Below are 25,177 nucleotides of genomic sequence, written 5' to 3'. Positions count from 1 at the left end.
CTTGTTTATGTCTTATACATTTATTTTATTGTAAAGCAATTCACAAAACTAGATGCTACATCATAATGGATTAACTGCTCTCCACATTATTCCAGTGACCTATTAAATATCTAATTTAGAACGGTACATTCAATATTTCAGGGTTTCTGTATTAAATTAACATATTGAAATTAACTATTGGGAACAAGTGGTTCCATCTATTCAGACTTTAATTTCATGTTTTACAAAAGTTCTATGCTTCAATAGGCATTTTCTCATACTAAATTTGAACAGTGTCATACATTATATTTATGTATGTACAAGATTGCATAAAATCTTTAGGTTCCATAATCACAATATTAATAAAACATGGAAACAAAAACACTTCACAGGAATGCAAAATAGATTATAGGGTATTCCACTGCAGAGCATTATGATAAATCTCAATTACAGTTCATTTACACAAGTTCTACTTGGTGCTTTTCTTTAACAGTAATTGTCTGGTTTTTCTCGTGCCAATGAAGTTGAGTATAGGTGGAATTATGTATGGGTTATAGACAATGAAGCATACTCCTGATATGGCAAATACAGACTGAGAAGAAGAGGCATGATTCATTGTTCAAGGTCTCTACCAAATAAATCAGTCTTATTCCAAACAACCATTTTCTCATTAATCGCTAATTGTACATCTTTACATTCATAACTTTTCAGAGCGACAAAACAAATTTCACCACTCAAAGGGATTATTCTAAATCAGGTGAAGGGTAACAACCACAGATTTAAATTGGTTAGACTATCGATCAATACAATTATCTGAAGGCACTGGGATTCTGATTATTTTTTGGCTTTCCTGTAATGTAACAACCCTATATAAATTATGTTACCCATCATATTCTTATAAATGCTCTTCCAATCGCAATTAAAATATCACATTTTAACATCATAAAGGCACAGATGTATTTAAAAGCCAAACTGGTCCATAGGAAAGAAAATTGACTAATATGGCCTTAACATGGAATGACTGAGCCATATTATTAAAAATATAATTTTCTGTTAGTACAACAAAAGCCAAAAGGGAGATACTCAGAAGGGCAAAGGACCAAAAACAAGTGAAATATTTTCATTAAATAACACCTGCACCATAAACCTACTCAAGTCTGTATATGCCATAGATGCTGGTTTAAATAATCACTTTCCTCGGTTATTTTACCAGTCAATGACTTGTACAACCAATTAACACATTATCCACTATTGAATTCATTCCATAGAGTAAATATTTAAAATCGTTAAGAAAACACCAGTCAAATGAAACTAAAGAAAGCACCATAGTCAGTGAACTCTTTATACTCCTGACCGCATACAAGTAGTGCACAACCATCAACATGTAGAAAAGAGAAACAACTTCAAAATAGTCTAAATGGCCACTTAGGAATATCAACACAAATTTCACTCCCTTCTGAAATTCCTTCACTGAATTAAACTGCCAATTTAAAAACTCAAATTGTTTAATATTCTGCTTGTTTTACAAAAGGGCCAGAGATGCCGTTTGTGTCTGTAAATCCACACCCCAATCTATGTAAGTTACTACAGTAAGTTTGGTTTGTTTCACATTAGGTTTCTAACAATTTGCTTAGAATGCTAAACAAAATGAAATACAGTTATAAAAATAAAGGAAACAATATCAATAACAGTAAAGGTCTTTGGTAAAACTACTAATGGGCTTAGTCCATTACAATTGTGAGCAAAAGCAGTTGGCATAGTTTTCTCCTCTTTCTGTCATTGAAACATAGAAGAGAATATCACTAATTGTAAATTTTGTAACTACAAGAAACTACAACACTTTGGTTCATTTGAGCCAAGTACGCATTAACAAAGTTGGCTTCACCAAAAAAAAGTTATTTTTAGTTGGCGTGCGCATGTTATTAGAATGCACCATTTACAGTAGCCCAGTAACATTATTAGGATTCTCCACAAACCAATTAAGGAATCAACACATTCTACCGAAATACACTGTACATCTACAGTATGCCTGCAACAATGATTCTAAGAGATGAAAATTAACATAACGTAATCAAAGATGAGTTTCGATCCAAAGAGTCTTTGACTGGTGCTTTACTTGAACTTGAAGCATTATGTTATAAATTTGGTAAAGCAAACGTTATAAGACATCATGACATGTTCCACTGAATGTTAGTCAAAAGGACACATATTACACTGTTTTGATAGAAAGAACTCAAGTAAAGCATATTAGTGTTTATCTCAGTGATAATTTAGGAAAATGTATGCCCAATAACATTCAAGCCTCTAAAAACATTATGACTACTCGTATACCCTTCTCTCAGCTGCAGCAAAGATTTGCAGAAGTGAAGTAACCAATTCTACAGTATGCTAGACTGACAATACAAATAAATCTGGCAGTGTGATCTAGATATTTAGCTGGTTAACGTATGATGCATACAAGGCTTAAGGCATGCAATACAAATTTCTGCCTGCCATTTTAACTTACCACAAGGGAACACAATACAAGGTAATACCTATGATTTTTTGGATTTTAGGAGAAACACACATTTAGCTTTTCTCTGAGTTACTTAATTACCATCCATGTAAACAATTTACTTTCCCCATTTTTATAATTACACTGCAAAACGTGTACCTGGAAATATGTTTTTCTTAATGAACATACTAACTGCTGTGAATATACAGACATCACAATATAAACAGGAAAAATAAAAACATTTTTTTAACACAGTAGAAGGTCATTTCAATTAGATTAACCTAAGCACATTACACTGTCATACTTGGGAGAGAGAAAAAAAAAAACGTACATGTTTAACACCACTTATTTCTTCTGTAAACACTACAGAATTATGCATCTTTCCACAAACACTTCAAATGTATAGCAGAGCCTGTATTTATCTCGTTTAGACAAGACCATACAGTTGTTTCCGGTTTCTTTGCTTGCATACTCCCAAACATTAAATCAAAGATGGTCATTTTAATGATACTGAAGCTGCACCAAAAAAAAGCACCATTGCCTGTTACGAAAATACATTTCAATTGGCTTTGTTGTAAGCTTGCCAGAACATAGGCACTGACAAGGTTTCTTACTTCATACACCTATAAATCTTATCAAATACTTTGACATAGGATTGAGCCGATATACTGTACGGCCCTCAAAATCAACTCTGGAACTTTAGGCCAGTTCCACTGCATTTTCTTCTCATTGTAACCCTCGAATCAGGGCCTGACTTAGACCCAGGACTTCAGGTGCGTGCCATTTATTATCAGAAAAGAAAAGCAGCAGGATCTGGACCTTGTAGGGTAAACGTTGAATACCCTATGGTGGATACATCTAATGCAAAGTAAAAAATAGACATATTTTGCAGAAATGTGAGCACAAGCTTTGACTACCTGTGTCTGCTTTTACAACAATCCTAAATGTTGACACTCATGGTTACCATCTACGGCAAGGCACTTGAGAGTAGAGGCCAGGTATCAGATATGTTCTATACATGTTTGAGAGGCTAGTAGGAATCCTATAAAATTCACCATGTTAGACGTCTGTACATACAAGACATGCTCCTCTAACAACTACATAATGAACAATTCAGAACTTACTAAAATACAGACTAATTGATCGCCTAACTGCTTTAGCTTACATGTATGTGCCGTACTGATATTAGAGCTGCTGGTTATGCCTTAAAATGCATTCAAAAGTTTGCACTTATTTGATTGAAAATGTTTAATTAAACAATGGAAGTAGAAACTATTGTTAAGTAATTTTCTATGAAAAATAACAAGATATATAGAACTATACCATGATTTGACAATAGGAAACATGAAATATTCTAGTATGTTTCACAGTACACACACAAGCTTTAAAGGAGAATTTCAACATTTACAACCTGATGTTAGATTGTTCCTCATCCTGAAGAATGTGTTATATCTGGTTCAGTTTATTTTAGACATCACCAGCATCAGCTAACCTCAGTCACAACCATATTTGGTTAGATGTTACTTAAAGGTGTTTTGGCCATAAACATGAAAATTTTTCACATTTATAATGGCAATCTAAATAAAAGTGAACCATAAACTACTATTTATATTGGCCTACTTTAAGGTTAAGTAACAATCTAAAAGAGCAAAATTCTCCTTTAACATTAGCATATTTATAAGGGGAAAAAAGTAATCTAAGAAACAAAGTCTACAAAGCAGCTCAAAGCTAATTTTGAAAATACCCTATAACAAATTCCCAAGTGAACAAAGTGCTTTAACAAGAAATCAATCTTCACAATAACATTTGACTGATATGTTAGTGATGAACAGTCAAATTAGGACTATCTGAATTATTGATACCCTAACTATTTGGAAAATGTAAGTGATCCATCACGATACAAAATAAATGTGCAGCCAAATACATTGTCACCCATGCACTTTTCTTGATTTCTTCTAAAACACTTTTAGCCTTCATACCAGTTGCAGAACCAATTTTATTTTGGAAATGACCAAAAACCTAGTTGTGACCAAGAACCTAGAACCAGTTTTATTTTTGTTGCACCTTTCGACTGTCAATTTGATCAGCTCTTCAGCAGCAATATTTAATCTAATTGTTCAAAGTTTGAAGAATTGTATGTGTTTGGGGTTGCTGTTTCGCTGGACAGTGCATGAAAATTGCACTCCAAAACACCTTTACAATCTGCTAATGGAAGGGCTCCAACATTGAAAGCAGATAGTCAACCCCACCGTATTTTAAAACATACCCATAACTTCATAAAGGCATTGTTTGCTCTGAACACTAAATTTGGTTGATTGTAAATCAACAAAAGGAAACCCAACGAACATGAATGATCTTCAAAAGAAATAACCTAAACAAGGACTAAATCTAGGACTAAATATTCTATGGAACACTGAAAGACAAGCAGACACTTTTCCAATGCAGATCAGTGTGTAGCATTCAATTTAAAGAACACTCCCTACAATCAAATATGGAGAAGACAGTATGAAGTTGTTAGGAAGCTTTGTTGGCTCTGGTACTGGGGGTCTTTTATGTGCGCAAGGTATCATGAAATGCACTGTCAGGTGTTCTAGAGGTAAATGGGGAAACCTAGTATCCAAAAGTCTTCACTGTAGGACAGGGTTTTTTTTTAAGCCAGAGAAAAACCCCAAACACACATTAAAACACAACAAGGAACAGTTTAGCAGATATGCTGGACTGTTCTGGGGTGGCTAGTGAAGAAATGTTTGTCTACACTTGGCCCAAAGTCTATCCAACCGCATACTAGTAGCAGGTTGTCTACACTTTAGTCCATGTCATTTAACTTTACTTTTTAAACAAACATTTTAAACTTAAGTTTATAAATTAAAACTGGTTCTGCAATGTTGAAAAACAAATAAAGGTGTTGTAAGATACTGTTTTATTGGTTTAGACGTATTCTAGAATAAATAGGGAACTATTCAAGAGTGCGGGGTGTTCATATATATTTGGCCACAGCTGTATGTAGTTCTAATTAAACTTTTATTTTAATCACTAAATGAAATACTGAAACACACAATTAATTTAGAAAAAGTAAGCATAATTTATATATGGTTTAGTAGTTATTTGAAGAGCTAATTCCTTAAATAGTACCTTGAATAATTGTACATCACCACTTCAATATTTTTGACTTACAGTATGGACATTCTGTTTTACTAGGTGCACAGTTCTCACAAAGTACATAATGTTGGCAAGGCTGCAGGACTATGCAACGATCGTGCTTTTGGCAAACTATACATTTCTTTGACTGAAGCTGATATATTACCTGTGTTGGGAAGAGAAGAGGTGGTTTCAGTCACAAATCACAACAGAACAGCTCAATAGAAAATATTTTGACCAAGAACAAAATGCATGCTATATCATCATGTCTTGAAGTGATCCAGAGACTAAGAAGGAAAACAATGTGTTTGGGATCTGGCCTTTCTTACCCCGTCTATGAGGTCTAGGTCTGTGCGCAACTGGCTCTGGATGGAGTGGAGCTTTGGTAAAGGGAGCTGGTCCAGGTCTCCATAGCTTCGTAGCAGGAGTGTGCCAGGGGACCGACACACAACGTCAAAGTCACCCTGGAGCTCTTTTAGCTTGCGCTCTGTGTCCTCTCGTTTCTGCACTGCCAGCTGCCGCTCTGCCTCGGCCGACTTTGCTTGTTCTTTTGCATCACGGGAGTCTTTCTGCCAGGCCTCGCATGCCTGGTACAAACAAAGAAGTGTACAAGGAAAAGCAATTTGTTTAGCATGAGTCCAGATGCATTGCTTTCAGACAGTACCTTCAGTCATAGTTCTTGCATGGGACTAATATCTGACCTGTTTGACCTGGTGCCAAGCCTCTTCCCACTGCTTGATCTTCCTCTTGGCCTCCTCCAGCTCTCTTAAGAGCCGTTTCAGATCAGTGCTGCTGCTCACAGTAGTGGAGCCAAGGCTGCTGAACACTGGCGACGGGCTGGGAGAAAAGCTGCCACTCACAAAGTCCCATATATTGTTAGCTCCCCCATTCAAACCTATAAAGGTGGGATCACAAAAACATCTTAGTGCCCAAGAAAAGTATGCAAAGAAAATTGTACAGTGATGCATTAATGAATTGTTGGGGATGCCTCATGAGAATAATATAATAAAGCGTACTTATTTCAAGCTCGTTTCCATTACTTGTAATGTGACACTGTTGCCAACTTACCCAGAGAGTTTTGAGAGGAGGTGGGTGTTCCTAGAAGGCCATGCTCAGGTTTAGTTAGCAGGCCCTGAGACTGACTCTGCTGAGGAGCCATTCCTGATAGCAGGGACTGGGATAGGGACTGGGACAGGGAACTCAGAGGAGAGGCAGAGAGGGATGAGTTGGAATTCAATGAAGAGGACCGTGCAAGAGAGCCAGGAATGTTGACTGGAGCAGATCCTCCCAACATCCGTTGACCTAGAGGGTAACAGGAAACAGAAATGAGTTGCTCAATGTAAACGCTAAATTTAGTGTACGGCCAATTGTGTTCAAGGTTTCAAAGTTTCCTTACTTAAACCAAGACTATTGTTTTCTTGTTCCTCAAACTCTTTATCAAGAGACGCAACATTGATGTCACAAAAATTCAGGTCAAGAGCAGAACCTGAAAGAAAAGTCAATTATCATTACTTTATTAAAAATGCCTACCTTTTCATTGTATAAAGACCTAGATTTCAGCCCTTAAAAAAGTGGGCACAGTATTGTTCAGCACACTTACCTATAACTGACTCCACAGTATTGCTCCCAGGATAGAATGGAGTTGCTTTTGCATTCATTGTTGATAAGGTGGTGGGTGAAGAACTATCAGAGCCAACACTGGATGCCAGACTAGATGTTATACTGGAGGTTATGCTGGATGCCAGAGGGTTCATCCCAGAGAATACACTATTGTGTGTCTGTAAGAGATGTTCAGTGTTAGGAACTGTCAATGTTGGGCTATATTACCTTAGCTTGCACGCATTGGTGCTTGGTTAAGAATAAGAGAATTAAGACACCATGTCTAATCACATGCTTTACAATGGCAAATTATGAAGAGGAATTGAATGGGTCCTGTTGAATTAGAAATTATAACAGCAAACAATACACATGTGCTACCCTATATAAATACAGAGACAGTAGTAATGGCTTTAGTTATTGACCTGCTTGTCTTGGTCCATCATCTTCTGATCGCAATGTCCCTTGTGGTTCTTTATCTGAAAACAGACAAGATATTCACATGACCCAACATTGAAACCGTAGCAGTTGGCATCTACGTCCTTGCTGACAATGCAAGTATTTTAGCCCAATATCGGGCTCCCAATCAGCTCCAGGCAGTTAACTGTAGCAAAATGCAGCAAATACGGGGTAAAACACAAGACAGCAGCCTGTAAAGTATATGAACACTGTGGTTGACGGTGCTCACACTCCTCAGCACTTTATGGGTACGTCAACTCGAAATTAGAATTACAGTGCCTTTAGAAAGTATCCATACCCATTCACATTTGTACGCGTTATAAATAGAATAATTTTCATTTGATTACATTCATTACATTGAATGAAAATTGATTACATTCATTTAGAAAAATGAGATTTTTTATGTGTTCCAATTTCATTTTGTAAGAGTCTTCATATCTGTCTTAGGTTCTTTGTGCTCTGGATAAAATAAAAAATTCCTTTAAGGACCTCTCTATATTTTGCACCATTCATCCTTCCCTCCATCCTAACCAATCTATCAGGCCCAGCCGAGAAGTATCCCCATAGCGTGATGCTCCCATCAACACCCTTCTGCGTAGCGATAGTATTTGCAAGGTGATGAGTGGTACCTTATTTTTTCAGATGTACACCTTGGCATTCAGACCAGGCTCAGTCTTTTTCCTCATAGTACTTCAGGCACGTTAAATCAATCAAATGTATTTTATAAAGCCCTTTTTACATCAGCAGTCACAAAGTGCTTTTACAAAACACTCAGCCTCATATGATTTTTACTCAGGAGTGGCTTCCGTCTATCCACTCTACTAGTAACAGCCTGACTGATGAAGTGCTGCTGGCAAGTGGTCCAATCTCTAAACATTGGTTAGTCACAACTAGTTTCTTGGTCAATTCTTCCACCGGATTCTTGAGTTGGCTGAATGGGCAAAGATTTTTTACTACCTTAAATTTTTTGGTTTTTAAATTGGCACATTTCTAAAATAAGTTTTTGCTTTGTCATGAATGCAGATGCGAGTCCTGTCCCAAATTAGTTTTATTGTTGCAGCCTATTAATCTTATTTATTTAGGAACCAATTTAAGTCCTGAAAAAACAGACTTATCTGGCCATTATCACTGATTCCACATCAAGAGTCAAGTATTAGCCTAACGTAATAACTAACAAGTTAACTTAAAGGAAAATATTATTTAATTAAACCCTCTTAACCATCCAAAGAGTTGAAGATCACCCACTACATTACACCCCGGCTGGTCTTTGCTTATAATTTAATATTTGTAAAATTCACTGTTCACAAGAAACAACTTCTTCCAGTTACCAAGCATTTACTTTCTACAGATGCACAAACCTGCACAGAAAATATACGGTACATCGACTCTGGCCCAACTGATACCTTCTTTATATTTCTATTTTATCTATTTATTTTAATTATAATTTTTTGTAAAAAGCCTGTGAATAAACATTTCACTGTTAGTCAACATGTTGTAAAACACCACAAATACAATTTGATTGTCCAATCACAAGGCTAAAAAGTGCAATACAAATGACAAGTTCATTTGCCTGCATTGTAAAAAATAAAATAGTGTTTCTCAAAAGGGTTGACTCTGTAAACCAGGCAAAATTGTCATTTACTTCAGCTATAAGAGAGCAAACAACTTGATTCAAAGTCAAATTATGTATACAAATATGTTCAAAATGTTCAGCCTTATTAAGAGAAAAGCATTTTAATACTATGATCACAGCGTTTTCAGACATTCTAAAACTAAATAAGGAAACATGTTTTGTAACTTATACTGGACAACATGACCTAAATTTGACATGGAATTATAAAATGTTTGGGTCATAAATTATCAACATTGAATAAGTGAAAGACAAAAAAAAACATACAAATAAAAAATATGAAACAAATGAATTGAAAACTATGACCAAAGTCTGTGTAGCAGCGGGTTAGGCCCTACACTAAGCTATGTGCAGGGGTCTGCCCGTAAGGATGGGCTAAAAGAAAGAGGGAAAGAGCAGTCTTATTGTACCTGATCCTCACGTTCAAAGCCCGGAGCTTTGGGATAGTTAGACGTCAGAGATGACACACTGGACGTGGTGGACTCTGAACATAAGCTACCATTAGTTAAGCAAGTAGGACTGCCGATGGGTCCAATTGGGGACAATGAACTGTTGCTTCCTGAGCTTGGTGTTACAGTTGGACTATTAGAACATGAAACCTGAGGGAGAGAAGTACACATGGTCTTAACAATAGGGTCTTAGAGCCAACCAAAAACCCAGCTTTCCTAATGAGGCCAGAAAGCAGATACAGTGGGGGAGAACAAGTATTTGATAACCTGCAAAATCGGCAGTGTTTCCCACTTACAAAGCATGTAGAAGTCTGTAATTTTTATCATAGGTACTCTTCAACTGTGAGTGACAGAATCTAAACAGAAATTCAGAAAATCACATTTTAAGTAATTATTTTGCATTTTATTGCATGACATAATTATTTGTTACATCATAAAAGCAGAACTTAATATTTGGTACAGAAACCTATTTTTGCAATTACAGAGATCATACTTTTCCTGTAGTTCTTGACCAGGTTTGCAAAAACCCTGCAGCAGGGATTTTGGCCCACTCCTCCATACAGACCTTCTCCAGATCCTTCAGGTTTCGGGGCTGTCGCTGGGCAATATGGACTGTCAGCTCCATACAAAGATTTTCTATTGGGTTCAGGTCTGGAGACTGGCTAGGCCACTCCAGGACCTTGAGATGCTTCTTACGGAGCCACTCCTTAGTTGCCCTGGCTGTGTGTTTCGGGTTGTTGTCATGTTGGAAGACCCAGCCACGACCCATCTTCAATGCTCTTACTGAGGGAAGGAGGTTGTTGGCCAAGATCTCACGATACATGGCCCCATCCATCCTCCCCTCAATACGGTGCAGTCGTCCTGTCCCCTTTGCAGAAAAGCATGGGGACCTTGCGTGCGCTGCAGGATTTTAATCCATGACGGCGTAGTGTGTTACTAATGATTTTTTTAAGACTGTGGTCCCAGCTCTCTTCAGGTCATTGACCAGGTCCTGCCATTTAGTTCTGGGCTGATCCCTTACCTTCCTCATGTTCATTGATGCCACACGAGGTGAATACTTGCATGGAGCCCCAGACCGAGGGAGATTGACTGTCATCTTGAACTTCTTCCATTTTCTAATAATTGCGCCAACAGTTGTTGCCTTCTCACCAAGCTGTGTGCCTATTGTCCTGTAGCCCATCCCACATCTACAATTTTATCCCTGATGTCCTAACACAGCTCTCTGGTCTTGGCCATTGTGGAGAGATTGGTGTCTGATTGATTGTGTGTGTGGACAGGTGTCTTCTATACAGGTAACGAGTTCAAACAGGTGCAGTTAATACAGGTATTGAGTGGAGAACAGGAGGGCTTCTTAAAGAAATAAATGTGCAATAAAATGCAAATTAATTATTTAAAGATCATACAATGTGATTTTCTGGATTTTTGTTTTAGATTCCGTCTCTCATAGCTGAAGTGTACCCATGATAAAAATTAGACCTCTACATGCTTTGTAAGTAGGAAAACCTGCAAAATCGGCAGTGTATCAAATACTTGTTCTCCCCACTGTAATAGATCAAATATTGGCTTTAGACTGAATGAAATGTAGTGGTTGTGCCTTTTTAAGAGCTTTTCTTTATATCTTACATTCATTTTAATTACTCTTTGAACCCCTGGGGGACTAGTACTGCCAGCGTGCCAAAATGGTAACAAAGTGGTGAAATGCAAAGTACATGAAACAGAACAACAGAAAAAGAAAATGGCAAAAATATACCAATGTTGTGATAAATATGGATGAGCTATTTTTCTTTTCTTCAATCATCATATTTTATCTCATCTATTCAGAGTCCAATTGATTGTATGTTATATACTGACAGTATATTTTTCAACCTGAGAAGTTAAAGGGCAAAAGACACAGAGAGGGAATAATAATTAGAAGTCATACATTCCCCACTTGACCGTTGTTGCTGCAGCTGATCGAGTTCGCACCGTTGCCCCACTCGCTGACCGAACACTCTGAATACTGCTGAGAGCCCAGCTTGGCCTGCGAGCCCGACTGCATTGCTGTTAGCAGTGAGTTCATTGTCTCCTCTGACGGAATCCCTGAAAGAATATAATCAGACAGAAAGTTTTAACAACCTCTCAAAGTAAATGTTTTAATGTTGTTGTTGTCCACAACCAAGACAGCATTATTTTGAGGAGCTCACTTACTTTCTACATGTGCAAAAGCACAAAAGGGACCTCGAGGACAATACCCAGTTTGCCTCATGTCATTGCATTTGGTGGATTTGTAGATCTGCAAAAAATTATATTTGAAGTGACAATGAAGACATCTTTGGTAAATAACGTGTCACATTCCATTAATCGACAAATGGAAACAGTTTCTTAACCCTTTCATACCCATTAGCACCCACTGACAGCCTTCCTTTAAAGTACTGTTTTGGCTGTTTATTTAACAATAATATATGTGTAAATATCATCAAATCTACCTTGCATGGATGCTTTCATAAAAAAAAAAGGTTATGCTCTCAGACTTTTCAAAGTTTTATTTAATAACACAAAATGACATTGCCAAAGCGGCCACACCTTTTCTCGTTAGAACAACTATTTCTATGTTGTTTGGTGATACAGAGTAGGAAATGTTTGAAAGCTTTAATGTTCAGTTTAGTAAAATAAACAGCAGATATACGTTAAATAACATTTTACATGAACGATAGCAACCCTGTCCTTATCACTTGATAGGCGAGCACATCAGTTGTGGAGCTCAAATTATTGCTTGTTTAAGAGCTGGAAAGTTGGAGTGTGTAGATACAGGTAGGTCCGGAAATATCTGGACACAATTTTCAGAATTTTGGCTCTATACGCCAAAACAACCAAGATGCAATTGAAGTGAAGTCTTTCAGCTTTAATTCAAGGGGTTGAAAAAAAAAGATTGTATGAAACGTTTAGGAATTGAAACCATTTTCATACAGTTGACTTATTTCAGGAGCTCTAATGTAATTGGATAAATAATTTTTAATACATGAGAATCCTTTCCAAGTCTGAAACGAATGGATATCACCAAACGCTGGGTTTCCTTCTTTGTGATGCTTTGCCAGGCCTTTTCTGCAACTGTCTTCAATTGTGGTTTGTTCATGGGCCTGTCTGCCTTAAGTTGTCTTCAGCAAGTGAAATGCATGCTTGATCGGGTTGAGATCAGGTGATTGACTCCGCCATTGCAGAATATTTAACTTCTTTGGCTTAGAAAAATCCTGCGTTGCTTTCGCAGTATGTTTTGGGTCATTGTCCATATGTTAAGTGAAACGCTGTCCAATCACATCGCTGAATTTGGCTAAATCTGAGCCGACAATATATCCCTGTACACTACAGAATTAATCTGGCTCCTTATCTTCTGTCACATCATCAATAAACACTAGAGACCCAGTGCCAATGGAAGCCAATTGGACACACCTATCCATGATACAGCTTTTGAGTCTATTGACCAATTACTTTCGGTACCTTGAAATAGAGGGACTACATATACGAGCTGTATTTCCTAAACCCTTCCTCCAATTTGGATGTAAATACCCTCAAATTAAAGCTGAGAGTGTGCACTTTAAGGTAACATAAAACTTGTGTCAGTGTCCAATTATTTCCAGACCTAACTGTATATACAGCTCCGGAAAATATTAAGAGACCACTGCACCTTATCTTTCCTTTCCAAAAAAGTTGAAAAGGAAAGTTTTGAGTGAGGAACAGAAGCGTTCAATTTGCAGCGGTCTCTTAATTTTAACCCTTCTCTTCCTCACTCAAAACAATCCTTTTTGACTTTTTTGGAAAGGAAAGAAAAAGGTGCAGTGGTCTCGTTTTCTTCCAGCGCTGTATATATAGTCAGCAGACTAGTTGGAGGTTCTCTCATTTATGCTTCCCATAGCTAACTAGCCAGCTGACTGTCCGGTTTATCGTTCAGGCTACCTAGAAAAGTTGCGTGGCCGCTAGTGCGATCTTCATTTTAAAACTTGATTTATTGGACACCCTTATTTTAAGCTAGGGTGGTCATATTGATTTGACAGGTGCATGGCTTATTTAGCAGTTTGATTTAACACAGATAGTTAGCTATATTTAAAATGAAAGTAACAATTATACAATTGAAATAAGACAGGTAACTAACATGCTAAGGAGGTGTACAAAAATATGTCATCACTAAAGTAATTTAAGATTAGCAATTGATTATAAATTAAGGTAGGGGGGCCATATTATATTAAGTGTAGCAAAGTCTAGGTTCGGTTAGCCAGCTGCACAGAAAGAGACAGAAACGCTAGCTGCCTTATTAAGTGTAGTCTAGGGATGAGCCTAGGGTTGCACGATATTGGAAAAATTTGATATTGATCATGAATATTGTGATAACATTCATTTCAGTATTCTTAAACATAAGTAAAACCATTAAAGTTATGGGAAAACCCTTCAAAATAGATTCATAACATATGAAAACAATCAGTTCTCACAACACAAGGGTTCATTTCAACAGACAGTCATATTGGACTGGTACAACATGAATAAATAAAGACCATGTCTACAGAACAGGACCTGTTGTACTGGTGGTACAGCAGACCTGCCAACCCTGTCCAACTTTTTAAGAGTACCAGACGCGCGCAGCAAATTGGGGTTCGGATCTGCTATTTGCACATCTATACATTCCACTTGTACATACATAATACTTACTACTTACACATTTTCTGCCCTCTTCTATTTGCACTTCTGGTTATATGCTGACTGCATTTCATTGTACTGTACTTGTACATTCAACGACAAAGTGGAATGTAATCCTGAGTTTTTCTTAGGATATGCCCACAAGTTTAGTCTCTACAGTAGAGGAATGCTTGTCAACTCTCAAACAGGGCCAATCAAAGGTATTGGCTTTTTAGACACGGTACTGAATCAACACTAAAAGCAAAATCATTTTGAAAACATAAAAACAAATGATTGCATGGACACTGACTGCAAACTATCTACACAAAGGCTACTGCAATAGGAATCTGAACGCTGTTCGCTGGAAGAGACCGGTGTTTCAGCCTATGTAAATGTGCCCATTCCATTTCTTGGCAGTGCATACATCGCTTGAGAATTTTTTTTGTATTGATTAAATCTCAAATCTAGAGCAGTCTTCTAAACTCCTGACACCATTTAATACCAAGAAGTTTATATTTATATACTTTTGTAATGCTTTTTGTGACATCTATCACGTAACTTTTGGCCACTAACGTTTCCTCTACCATCTCTGTTGTTTCATTGTCTCCCTGAGCCTCCTTGAAATGTAAACCCTTGTTACCGCTCTTGGTTTTCACCATAGTGAAGCATGTAGCTTGCGGACTGTCATCCAATCGAAAGTTATCAAAGCGATAGATTAGTGATAAAGCCTCCAAGGGACAAGTTATTAAGCGATGGCTGGCTTTCACAATTAGAAACTGTATTAAAAATGACAGAACTTAAAGTTGAAATGAGAAGGAAAAGCAATTTTGCTAATAATCTGAATGCGGTTGGAAGGGGAAAAGTACACAGTAAAAAAAAAGTATACATGTTCCATTGGCTAGCAAGATGAATGAGCTTGTCTTGTATTATTGCACTCAAGACAACTACATTACAAAATAGATTATAATAAGCTATAAATTAGTGTCCCAAGTCAGTGAGTCAACTTGGGTCAAGGTTGCAACCTCTCTCCTGTTCCCTTCTGCCTTAACTCAGACACACACAGTGCGCCCAATAATCCATGGCATTCTTAGAGGTGGTACAGTGCTTCTCGTCTGGTCTTTTTTATGATGATCCTGCAACTAGGCTTACAGAACTGTTGCATTTATTTTTGCATTTATGAGTGTTAGTTTTGTGATATGATTGATAATGTGTTAAGAAAAGAAGTTCATGGTTTTTGTTCAGGGATTTTCTTAACATTCATGATCTCACTGTTGTTTATACATTCCCACCCCTACTGGCCAAATGTCCTTCACAGTAAATGTGAGACAAGAGTGCTATGTCCCTCTCACCTCTGGGTGGAACTGCTGCTCTGTGCGTGAATGACAGTATTGGCAGCTATCTCCACTGTCACACTTCGATGGCTCCCCCCACTCATCTCCATGTTTCACGTTGGGACATGGAGTTGACCTGACACATCATTTACAGGGTTTTAGAGCAACACATACAAAAGCTTCATTTAGGCAAAATATTATTATAATACAGTTTTTACACAGATGCAAAAAATGATTATTCTTTATAAGCCGACAGTGCGAATTACCTACCTGTATTTGAACTTGCGTGGATTTCGTCTTCTATCTCTACTGTTGTGGTAGTGGGGACAGGCATAGCCCTGTCTGCATAGTCGTGGAGGCTTGGTACACTGCTCGGTTTTGTAGTTTGCCAAAACAAAATTGGTGTCTAGCCGGAAAAAAAACACAATTTAGGACATTATTTCGTGACCTAATTCCAAAATATAATGCAACATTCAGAGACGCTCCCAATAGAATCAATGTAGTTGTTGCTCACCCTGCCACCGAGGGTCCTCGGTTAGGGTCTTTTCAATCATGGCTTGACTGGCTAGTACCCCAGGCTGAAGATCAGGAATACCCTCTCCAGAACCCAACTGACCATTCTGAAGGGCTTCCTGTGCCTGGATCTCTCTGTGCAGATAAAAAAAACTCCAGTCAGCAAATTATTATTGTTCCACTTATATAACTGACCAGAGTAGAACAGTTTCTTTCCTACAGCAGTAGGCCTCATGAACATGCCCCTGGAACCAATTTGACTATAGGCGCTACCCACATAAAGGCACAAATCTGTTACCCCTCCCCACATACATAAACAACCCTCAACAAAATCTTGCAACTTACATACACCTTTTAGTTATTTTTTGTAATTTATTGATGCACAGTCTACTATTTTTATGCTCAGTCCACTGTTCTTATTTGATTTTATTTCCCTTATTCCTTTTGAATTAACTGTTGCTCCAACACCAGAACAAATTCCTTGCAAGTTGTGAAACTTTCTTGTCAATAAAACTCTGATTCTGAGAATTGGAATGTAATTGACCACAACCATAACCAATAGTATCCAGATTTCATTAAATGTCAATTTTTCATTGATGTGATATTTTTGGAAGTTTCAACCTGTTCTAGTGATTAGGGCTGGGTAAAGAAAAGGAAAAAAATATTTTCAGATTAACTCAAAATCATAAATACAAGTTTATAAATTATAACTAGATTAAGGATGCAATACTGAATGTAGAGATTTTGTGCTTCTTGTTTTTAATTATTGCAACAACAAAAAAATATATAAATTAACTAACATTACACTGAATTGCTTTTTTTTTTAACAAATATAATTTACCAAAATAAAGAAATAGAAAAACCAATTCAGTGTAATGTTTTATGCCTAGTTATCAACACTTAACATTAATCTTTAGTATTCTACCATGTTGTATAAGCTAGAGGGCTCCCTGTACAGTTGATAGCCAGTTGATCATTCATAAACAGAGGAAGTTTGGAACCACCAACAGGCTTTCTAAAGCTGGGCGCCCAGCCAAACCGTGCACTTAGGGGAGAAGGGCCTGGGACAGGGGCATTGATCTTAGTTTCCTCATGATTTTAAAATATTTGCATGAAAATGGGTAATTAATTCCACCGTCCCAACCAAGATGAAAGCCATCAGGGACCCTACAGTGCATTAACAAACAGTTAAAATATTTACTCCATTATGGCAAAGTTGTCACTTTGAATTTGGTCAGATATTTTTGGGACAGTAAAGTTATTGGTTTCATTTAGTTATTGGTTTCATTTAGGTAATGAAACATGCAATCTTCCTCCACGGCACAATGAGACTGATCAGAAAGTGTGATTGCAAGCCTTGCTGCAAAGAGTGGTTTAACTCGTTTTGTGCCTAACGGGTGATTGAAAGTTGCGTATCTTCCAAAAAATAAAATAAGTATAAACTTTGTGTTGTTTGTTCAATCATGCCCCCTTTTATCCAATTCTCTTTTAACTTGAAGTTTTCCCAGCAATGCAGGTATTCGCTTCTGTTTCCGTTTTGGAGCCGATGAGACCAATAAGTTGGCGTAATTCAGAGAACGCTTGCATCTTTAATGGAAAGCTAGCAAGGTAGAGAGGAGGTGCACAGTACAGACTGATGAGACACCACGCAGTCTAAGTTACCAATGTGCGTTATAGGTCATATAAAAGGTTATTAAATGTATACTTCACAACAGAGTGCTGTACCTCGCAGTTTCTTGTAACTTAATTAAAAGTGGGTCTCTATCCAATCCAACTTTATTTGAAAAGCACATTTAAAACAACCAAGTTGACCAAAGTGCTGGACATTAACATGATTTAGGACAGATTATACACATAGGAGTAACAAAACTAACATTAAAAACAAGTAAACTGGAAAATGAAAATGCAGAATACAACTTTCAAACAGGTTTAAAGACCAATGAATAAAAGAGAGTTGTAAGTCGTGATTTAAAAATGTGGAGGCTGGGGGCCAATCTGACCTGCAGAGGCAATTCATTCCACAGCCTTGCGGCCACGACTGAGAATGCTCGATCTCCCCTATAAGGCAGCAGACCTTAATGACAATAATGAGCTCAAAGGAGCGTACGGCTTCAGTAATTCAGCGATATAAGCTGGGGCTTGACAACAAAATCTTAAAAAGTATTCTAAAGCAAACCGGTAGCCTATGATATCATTAATAAACAGACTAAGATAATGTAACTACAAGTTCAACTGACCAAAGAACACGCTAGTGAGCAAGTGAGGCACTGCATGTTTTGATCATCTGTATCTTAAAAAACATGTTCCAAAACGAGCCCAAAACATTTATTTTCGGGGCCCCTGACTGGCGCAGAGGTAAAGTTACTGCCTCTCAACTACATCATGGCAAGACCAGGGTTTGAGTCCTGCTGGTGGATTAGTCTAGGGGTCCCAAATAGAGTGATGCAATTAGCCACCACCATCCAGGTTTGGGGGTTTAGTAATCTAACTTTGTTGCCATGTCTTGTTTTAGTGACTCTTTGTGGTGACTTAAACACCTGTGAGCTCGATCCAGGTAAAGATTGCGGTGTAGACTTCCTGGTTGAGCAAGTGGCATGATAAATACGACAACAGCATTGAATGTCCTTTGGAAGACAGCAGGACATTGACTGTCCCAAATCCGCTCAGAGTTGCTATGATTAAGTATTAAGGGTAGGCATCTAAACACTGACCATCCAATTAAAACCCTTACATTTTTACACCTCTATCATGAATAACAGCAATGGAATTATAACAGTAATAAAATGGGCAGAAGGAATAGTGAAGTTGCAAAGAAAACAACCCCCCTTTAAAGTCTAATATGTGCCACGTCTTGTTGCCAGCATGTGCTTGGGTGAGGGCAGACTAATTTGAGGTCATTTCACTTCATCCAAAACACCTAGACCTACTTCACTGAATCAAAGTAAACAACATTTGGTAGAGACATTCAGAGCCATCTTAAAGAAACACAGCATACTGGTAAAATGAGTAGATTCTCCAAAGCTATGCATGTATGAATAGATATTTTGGTAGTGTATGGTCAAACCATTCCCGATACAGACCTATTTTTATTCAGATGATATAAGAAGTATTTTCTGACAAAGTAATGATTAGTTATGATACAATTACAACATGTGGGAACCAAGGAGATAACAGATCACCTTATATCGTAGACAGGTGGCCGGAGATCATGTGGGCCATGAGCAAATGCGCAGTGCAGGCCATTCTTCACGCAATGCCCGCGGGCATCAGTTTCATGGATACAGGTACCAGTCTTGTAATAGCGAAGATGGTACTTGCGTTCTGTGTCACCAGTGGTCCGGTGCAAGTAGGGACAGCTAGACATGCAAGGACAGAGAAACAAAGGGAGGTCAAGTCCACTGATTAGACATACTGAAGTACATCATCAGAATGTATTCACAGTGATACACTCGGAATTGAAAAGGTTTATATATTTCTATATGCTATGCAGTGCGTATCCTAATGAAGTATCTCTACAGATTTTAATTGGGGAGATATGTTTCCCCCCCCCTGTATTAGTGGGGGGAAAAAATTCATGCTGCTTAATATGCATATTAGTCAAACAACAGAAATCTAGACAATGCCTAGAGTGGGAGTCAGAGGAATGCAATGCCTTTTCTAGATACAGCATTGACAGGCTTTGATGTATGCTGGAGAATTGAACAGAAATAATAGCAACATTGCTATTAAAGTGGTCAGATTCACAAAGAAATGGTAAATAACCAATAATCGTCTCAGATACAGCCAAAGCTTCTTACTCAGATAGCAACAGTAACCACGGCAACGGATGGAACGTCACGAGGAGAGAGCGGACAGCCACTGGTAAAACGAGGGAGGGGGATAATGTACAAGTACTCGTTCTCAGGCAGAGTTCAAACAATGTTAATAATATCGTAACTAGTCTGTACCTCTTTCTAGACAAGGCTTGACTGACAAAATATTTTACCAGACCTGTAACATAGAGGAATGTCATTGAACTAGTGAGTGAGACATTTGTAATTATCATTATAAAATGTTTTAAGGGTGCTCCTAACACAAATAGGCCTAATTTAAAGGGGAGCATGGTGGCTATGTTACATTGCGCATTGGAGTAGCTTGAATATCATGTTTCAGAGCTGCTATTCTCAGTTTTGAACAGGATCTTCTTCAAGATGGTGTAGGGCTTCATTCTTATCATTTAACCCAGGATAAGGTATTAATTAGCCTGAATCCTTTCAGTGACCCCTTAATTTGGTCAATTGTTTAATACGACTACAGTTGTAAAACACCCAATTTTTACTGACAATTAAATGAACATATCACTACTTTCACTTACCTGTGTTAAGGAATTTCAAAATACTCATAACCAGGTTTGTTAGCCAGTAGGCAAAGTAACAGCATTCAGATCACCTAGAAAAGTTAGCTTTCTTTTCCTTAACCTATCCCTGTAACCTTGATAAACTGAAAAACTATTTTTAGATATATTGTGATGCACTGAAAATATATGCATTTATCCATTCTTTGATCTATAAGTGCAACCTCACAATCCTTCACATGGGTAATCTATTAAGTGGCAAATACCTTTCAAAAACATGACTTTCTATATATCTGTAGGCTAAATATATTACCATTTGGTTATCCCATCACGTGTGACTGTTCACCAATGTGTTTGCAAAAACCTGCCTCAAAGGGGCCTAACAATTATTTTCTACTTTCCTTTTTCACAACATTTGTCACACTCATTGTGACAAGTAAAGTTTTGGGGATGTGCACAAGTGACACAACCCAACAATAAAACTGAAAATGTGTTACTTATGCTTTGAAGGTTGGGCCTAGAAATGCTGCAGCGTCCATAATAGGACAAGACCAGTACATACACAGGCTGCATAACCTCCATAAGACGACGACTTTATATAAACATAAAAGAGAAGTTATGCTAATAGGATAACATCGACGCTGACGCTTGAATTGGGAAGTCAAATATGAACTGAAAGCACCTTAAAACGTATGAACTGAATGCCTGCTTTCAATTCACAACAGTGAAAACAGACTCGTATTGTATAGCCTACTGTTTCAAAGACGTAAGCACGAAGCGAACTCGTTTCCAACACACGTACTTAATACAGTGGGTTTAAAGAAATAACAAACGTGGCTTGCTCGACCAATGGAAGAAAGCTACGTGCAATGGCGGTTCAATCACAAGCCAGAAAACAGGGGGTGTGTTCATCGTTTCCTAACCTCGCTATCATAGCAGACGTTCAAATCAATTGTTTCCTGCTAAGCTAGAGAGATATAGCTCAACCCAGTCGAAAACTCGTGTCCCCAAAATAATATTTGACAGTGAAGATAGACAACTCATTTGGTTCGTTCAGTGTTTCAATATGAAATGTTACGGTGTGTTGTTATTTATTTATTTTTTGGGGGGGGGATTCTACTCAAGAGGAATACGAACTACGAAACTCGGACCATTCAACTAATACAATAGACAAGTCAACAACACCATGTGCAAGCTAAGTCACCAACAAGCTCGTGTTAGGAGCAGAATCATGCGCAACGAGGATCACTCTAGTATTTCACAAGCATTTGACTTGCTAATGAAACAATGCAACATCCATCAAATATTAACCATTGTTGTAAATACGCAGCCTTAACTTAATGACTGTTGGGTAAATTCTCAACCTGGCTGAACAACATCAACACGAACCAAATGTGTACATTTTTAGGATCGCACAGTAGCAACAGGCCATCGTAATAATTAATTGAAAAGATTATGCGTCACACTTACTCTTCTCCATCAGGGCAAATTCCCGTAGTCTCGTCATATTTCGTGCAATAAACATCAGGGCTGTAGTTAAAAGTCCCATCTCTTCTTCTAATTGGTCGTCTTCGCCTCTGGTTGAGGAAATGCCAGTGAAAACATGTAAAGGGTCTATGTTGTGTGCACTTGTGCTGCAAAAATAGAGGGCACTGTTCGGTTCTGAACTCCTTCAAATATCTGCAAAATGTAAAAACATGCCGTGTTATGAGAATACTGTAGTGCCACGCACCGTATCTTATTGAATGCAAAGCTCAGAGAGGACATTTGACAACATGACAGTACATTAGTTTTGCTTTTTATTTTTTTAATTAAACTACATATTGTCATTCAAAGAGAGATTACAACTGATATAACGTTATTGCCAAGTATGTATGTGTGTGTATATGTGTGTGTCTTAACTAGGTATTCACATACAGTTCACTCCAGATTGTTAACGTTACAGTCACTCAAACAACCGGAGCGTACGTCAAAATACATGCGTAGAAAGAGCAAGGAAAAGGCCGAGGTGGAAGGAGGAAAGGATAAAGCTGCTGGCTGGCTAACGATCCAACTTCGCTACCCTGTCCGAGCTAGCTAGCTTGCTAACGTCAGAGTAAGCGGTGTTTACTGACTAGTACTGTATAGTACTGTAAGTTGACTGACTATAACGGCAGCCGCAAATCGTACTGTTGTTGCTCACTATTTTGAAAAACGTGCATGATAAGACTTTTCTTTTTGATGTGAAAACATTTCCACAAACATACAATTAAATTATAATTATAGCTAATGGTGGAAAGTAACAGTTACTACAACGCAACGTTCTCCATTTGAAGATGTAGCTAAGTTACTAGCTAGTGGAAAGCTAGCTATGAAGCTAACGCGTTAGTGCTAAACGTACGTGCACTGCCATTGCATTGGGAAGAATTTACAAAAGGAAAAGCACCATGTTTTACTGCACTACGAGTAAAAAAATATCAATCAGTCCAACTATAAAACAATATTCGGCACATAAAAGAACCACAGTATTTCAACAAAGACGTGTTTTTGTCCCTTTAACGTTTGCTTTACTTACGTATAGTGGGTTGGTTTCTCGGTTTGAGGAAAAGCGTTCGCCGCCGTTTTCGAAACCGACGGCATTTTCAGTCAAAACAATGAAATGCGCCTGCGCGAAGGTCTGTTTAATTCCTCGTGCCCTCCTGCGCCACTGCAGGAAAAACAGAGAAAAACAGGCGGGTAAAATCAAACACAGGAAACCAGATTCAGTTCAGGGTATCTCGTTTGTTTGCGCTGATTCTTTGCAATGCGCTAGAGAAGCATAGGCCTACGTAGCGAGCAAACCACGTAGGCATAGCACATATCTGCAGCCTTGTCCAGAACTCTTCTCTGGAAGACCGTCTTTTTGAGCAAGAAAAATCCAAGATCCATTGTTTGGTGGGCTGTTTATTAAGAATTAAATACACAGAATAGGCGGTATAGTTACATTTTCTTTCGTGATGTTAACCTTCCCTGTTTAAAAGTAATCTTCCTTAACCCCCAAATGCAGCAGTAGAGTCACTGCCTCACTGTATAGCTAGATCATTGCGAGACCAGGTTTAAAATTGTGCTCACAGTTTAAACGGGGGTCACCTGGAGGATGGAGCAAGTGGCTAGAACTGTTTGAGTAGGGGGTTTAATAATATGGTTGCCTGACCTCGTGCTGTAGCGACTACTTGTGGCGGTTTGGACTTGTGAGCTCAATCAAGGTAGAATCCGGGAGTGTGGTTTTTCCAACGAATTAGGATTCTGGTCAATAATTCATAGTTGAGCAAAAATGATGATAACAACCAGATCAAATGTGCTTTTTGTACTTTTTGTAAATGTGCTTTTTGTACTTTTTGTCTTGCAATTAAACACCTTTGGCCAGGTTGTCATTTAAAATGTATACATTTCTCAATCAACTGACCAGGTTTAATAACGATTAAATAAAACAATAATCAATATATATATATATATATATATATATATATATATATATATATATATATACACACATATATCTATCTATCTATATATATATATATATATATATATATATATATACACACACACATATATATATCTACACAGTGGGGAGAACAAGTATTTGATAGACTGCCGATTTTGACGGTTCTCCCACTTACAAAGCATGTAGAAGTAACATTTTTATCATAGGTTCTCTTCAACTGTGATTGACGGAATCTAAACAGAAATCCAGAAAATCACATTATATGATTTTTAAGTAATTAATTTGCATTTAATTGCATGACATGAGTATTTGATACATCAGAAAAGCAGAACTTAATATTTGGTACAGAAACCTTTGTTTGCAATTACAGAGATCATACGTTTATGATAAAAATGACAGACCTCTACTTGCTTTGTAAGTAGGAAAACCTGCAAAATCGGCAGTGTATCAAATACTTGTTCTCCCCACTATATATATGTACACTGAACAAAATTATAAATGCAACACTTTTGTTTTTACCCCCAACTCAAAGATTTAAGACTTTCTCTATGTACACAAAATGCCTATTTCTCTCAAATATCGTTCACAAATCTGTTTAAATCTGTGTTAGTGAGCACCTCTCCTTTGCCGAGATAATCCATCCACCTCATAGGTGTGGCATATCAAGATGCTGATTTGAAAGCATGATTATTGCACAAGTGTGCCTAGGCTTGCCACAATAAAAGGCCATTCTAAAATGTGCAGTTTCACTGTATTTGGGGGGTCCGAAAGCCAGTCAGTATCTGGTATGACCACCATTTGCCTCACGCAGTTCAACACATCTTCTTCGCATAGAGTTGATCAGGTTGTTGATTGTGGCCTGTGGAATGTTGGTCCACTCCTCCTGTGCGAAGTTGCTGGATATTGGCAGGACCTGGAACATGCTGTCATATACGCCGATCCAGAGCATCCCAAACATGCTCAATGGGTGACATGTCCGGTGAGTATGCTGGCCATGCAAGAACTCGGATGTTTTCAGCTTACAGGAATTGTGTACAGATCCTTGCAACATGGGGTTGTGCATTATCATGCTGCAACATGAAGTGATGGTCGTGGATGAATGGCACAATAATGGGCCTCAGGATCTCATCACGGTATCTCTGTGC

The 25,177-nt window shown here is 37.9% G+C and overlaps 1 protein-coding gene across 2 annotated transcripts; it reads right to left on the bottom strand.

Annotated features, from left to right (window-relative positions):
• unkl (unk like zinc finger) lies at nt 1-23,251 on the bottom strand. Of its 2 annotated transcripts, XM_010874893.4 has the most exons (16): nt 23,121-23,251; nt 22,037-22,246; nt 19,413-19,589; nt 16,235-16,368; nt 15,991-16,126; nt 15,739-15,856; nt 11,933-12,017; nt 11,667-11,824; nt 9,707-9,895; nt 7,633-7,686; nt 7,212-7,389; nt 7,008-7,097; nt 6,680-6,913; nt 6,313-6,506; nt 5,941-6,198; nt 1-5,777 (listed from the first exon to the last, which is right to left on the bottom strand). In XM_010874893.4, the coding sequence occupies exons 1-16, from the start codon at nt 23,183-23,185 to the stop codon at nt 5,622-5,624; spliced, it is 2,436 nt and encodes an 811-aa protein (XP_010873195.1). In that variant the 5' UTR covers nt 23,186-23,251; the 3' UTR covers nt 1-5,621. The 2 variants fall into 2 exon arrangements, with proteins under 2 accessions (XP_010873195.1, XP_010873197.1); XM_010874895.4 differs by lacking the exon at nt 9,707-9,895 and having other exon boundaries at nt 23,121-23,250.
• Nucleotides 23,252-25,177: the final 1,926 nt, after the last annotated feature.

The sequence above is a fragment of the Esox lucius genome, chromosome 11, assembly GCF_011004845.1.
Source record: "Esox lucius isolate fEsoLuc1 chromosome 11, fEsoLuc1.pri, whole genome shotgun sequence".
NCBI classification, from domain to species: Eukaryota; Metazoa; Chordata; class Actinopteri; order Esociformes; family Esocidae; genus Esox; species Esox lucius.
This window is presented reverse-complemented; position numbering and strand designations above follow the sequence as displayed.

What these genes read in the sequence shown, in the direction of transcription:
- unkl (XM_010874893.4), bottom strand. Translation starts at nt 23,185, where the DNA reads ATGCCGTCGGTTTCGAAAACGGCGGCGAACGCTTTTCCTCAAACCGAG. An exon ending in AAACAATAGTCTTGGTTTAA is followed by an intron (nt 6,914 to 7,007) that starts GTAAGGAAACTT and finishes GTTACCCTCTAG; the next exon opens with GTCAACGGATGTTGGGAGGA. An exon ending in CTTGGCACCAGGTCAAACAG is followed by an intron (nt 6,199 to 6,312) that starts GTCAGATATTAG and finishes TGTTTGTACCAG; the next exon opens with GCATGCGAGGCCTGGCAGAA.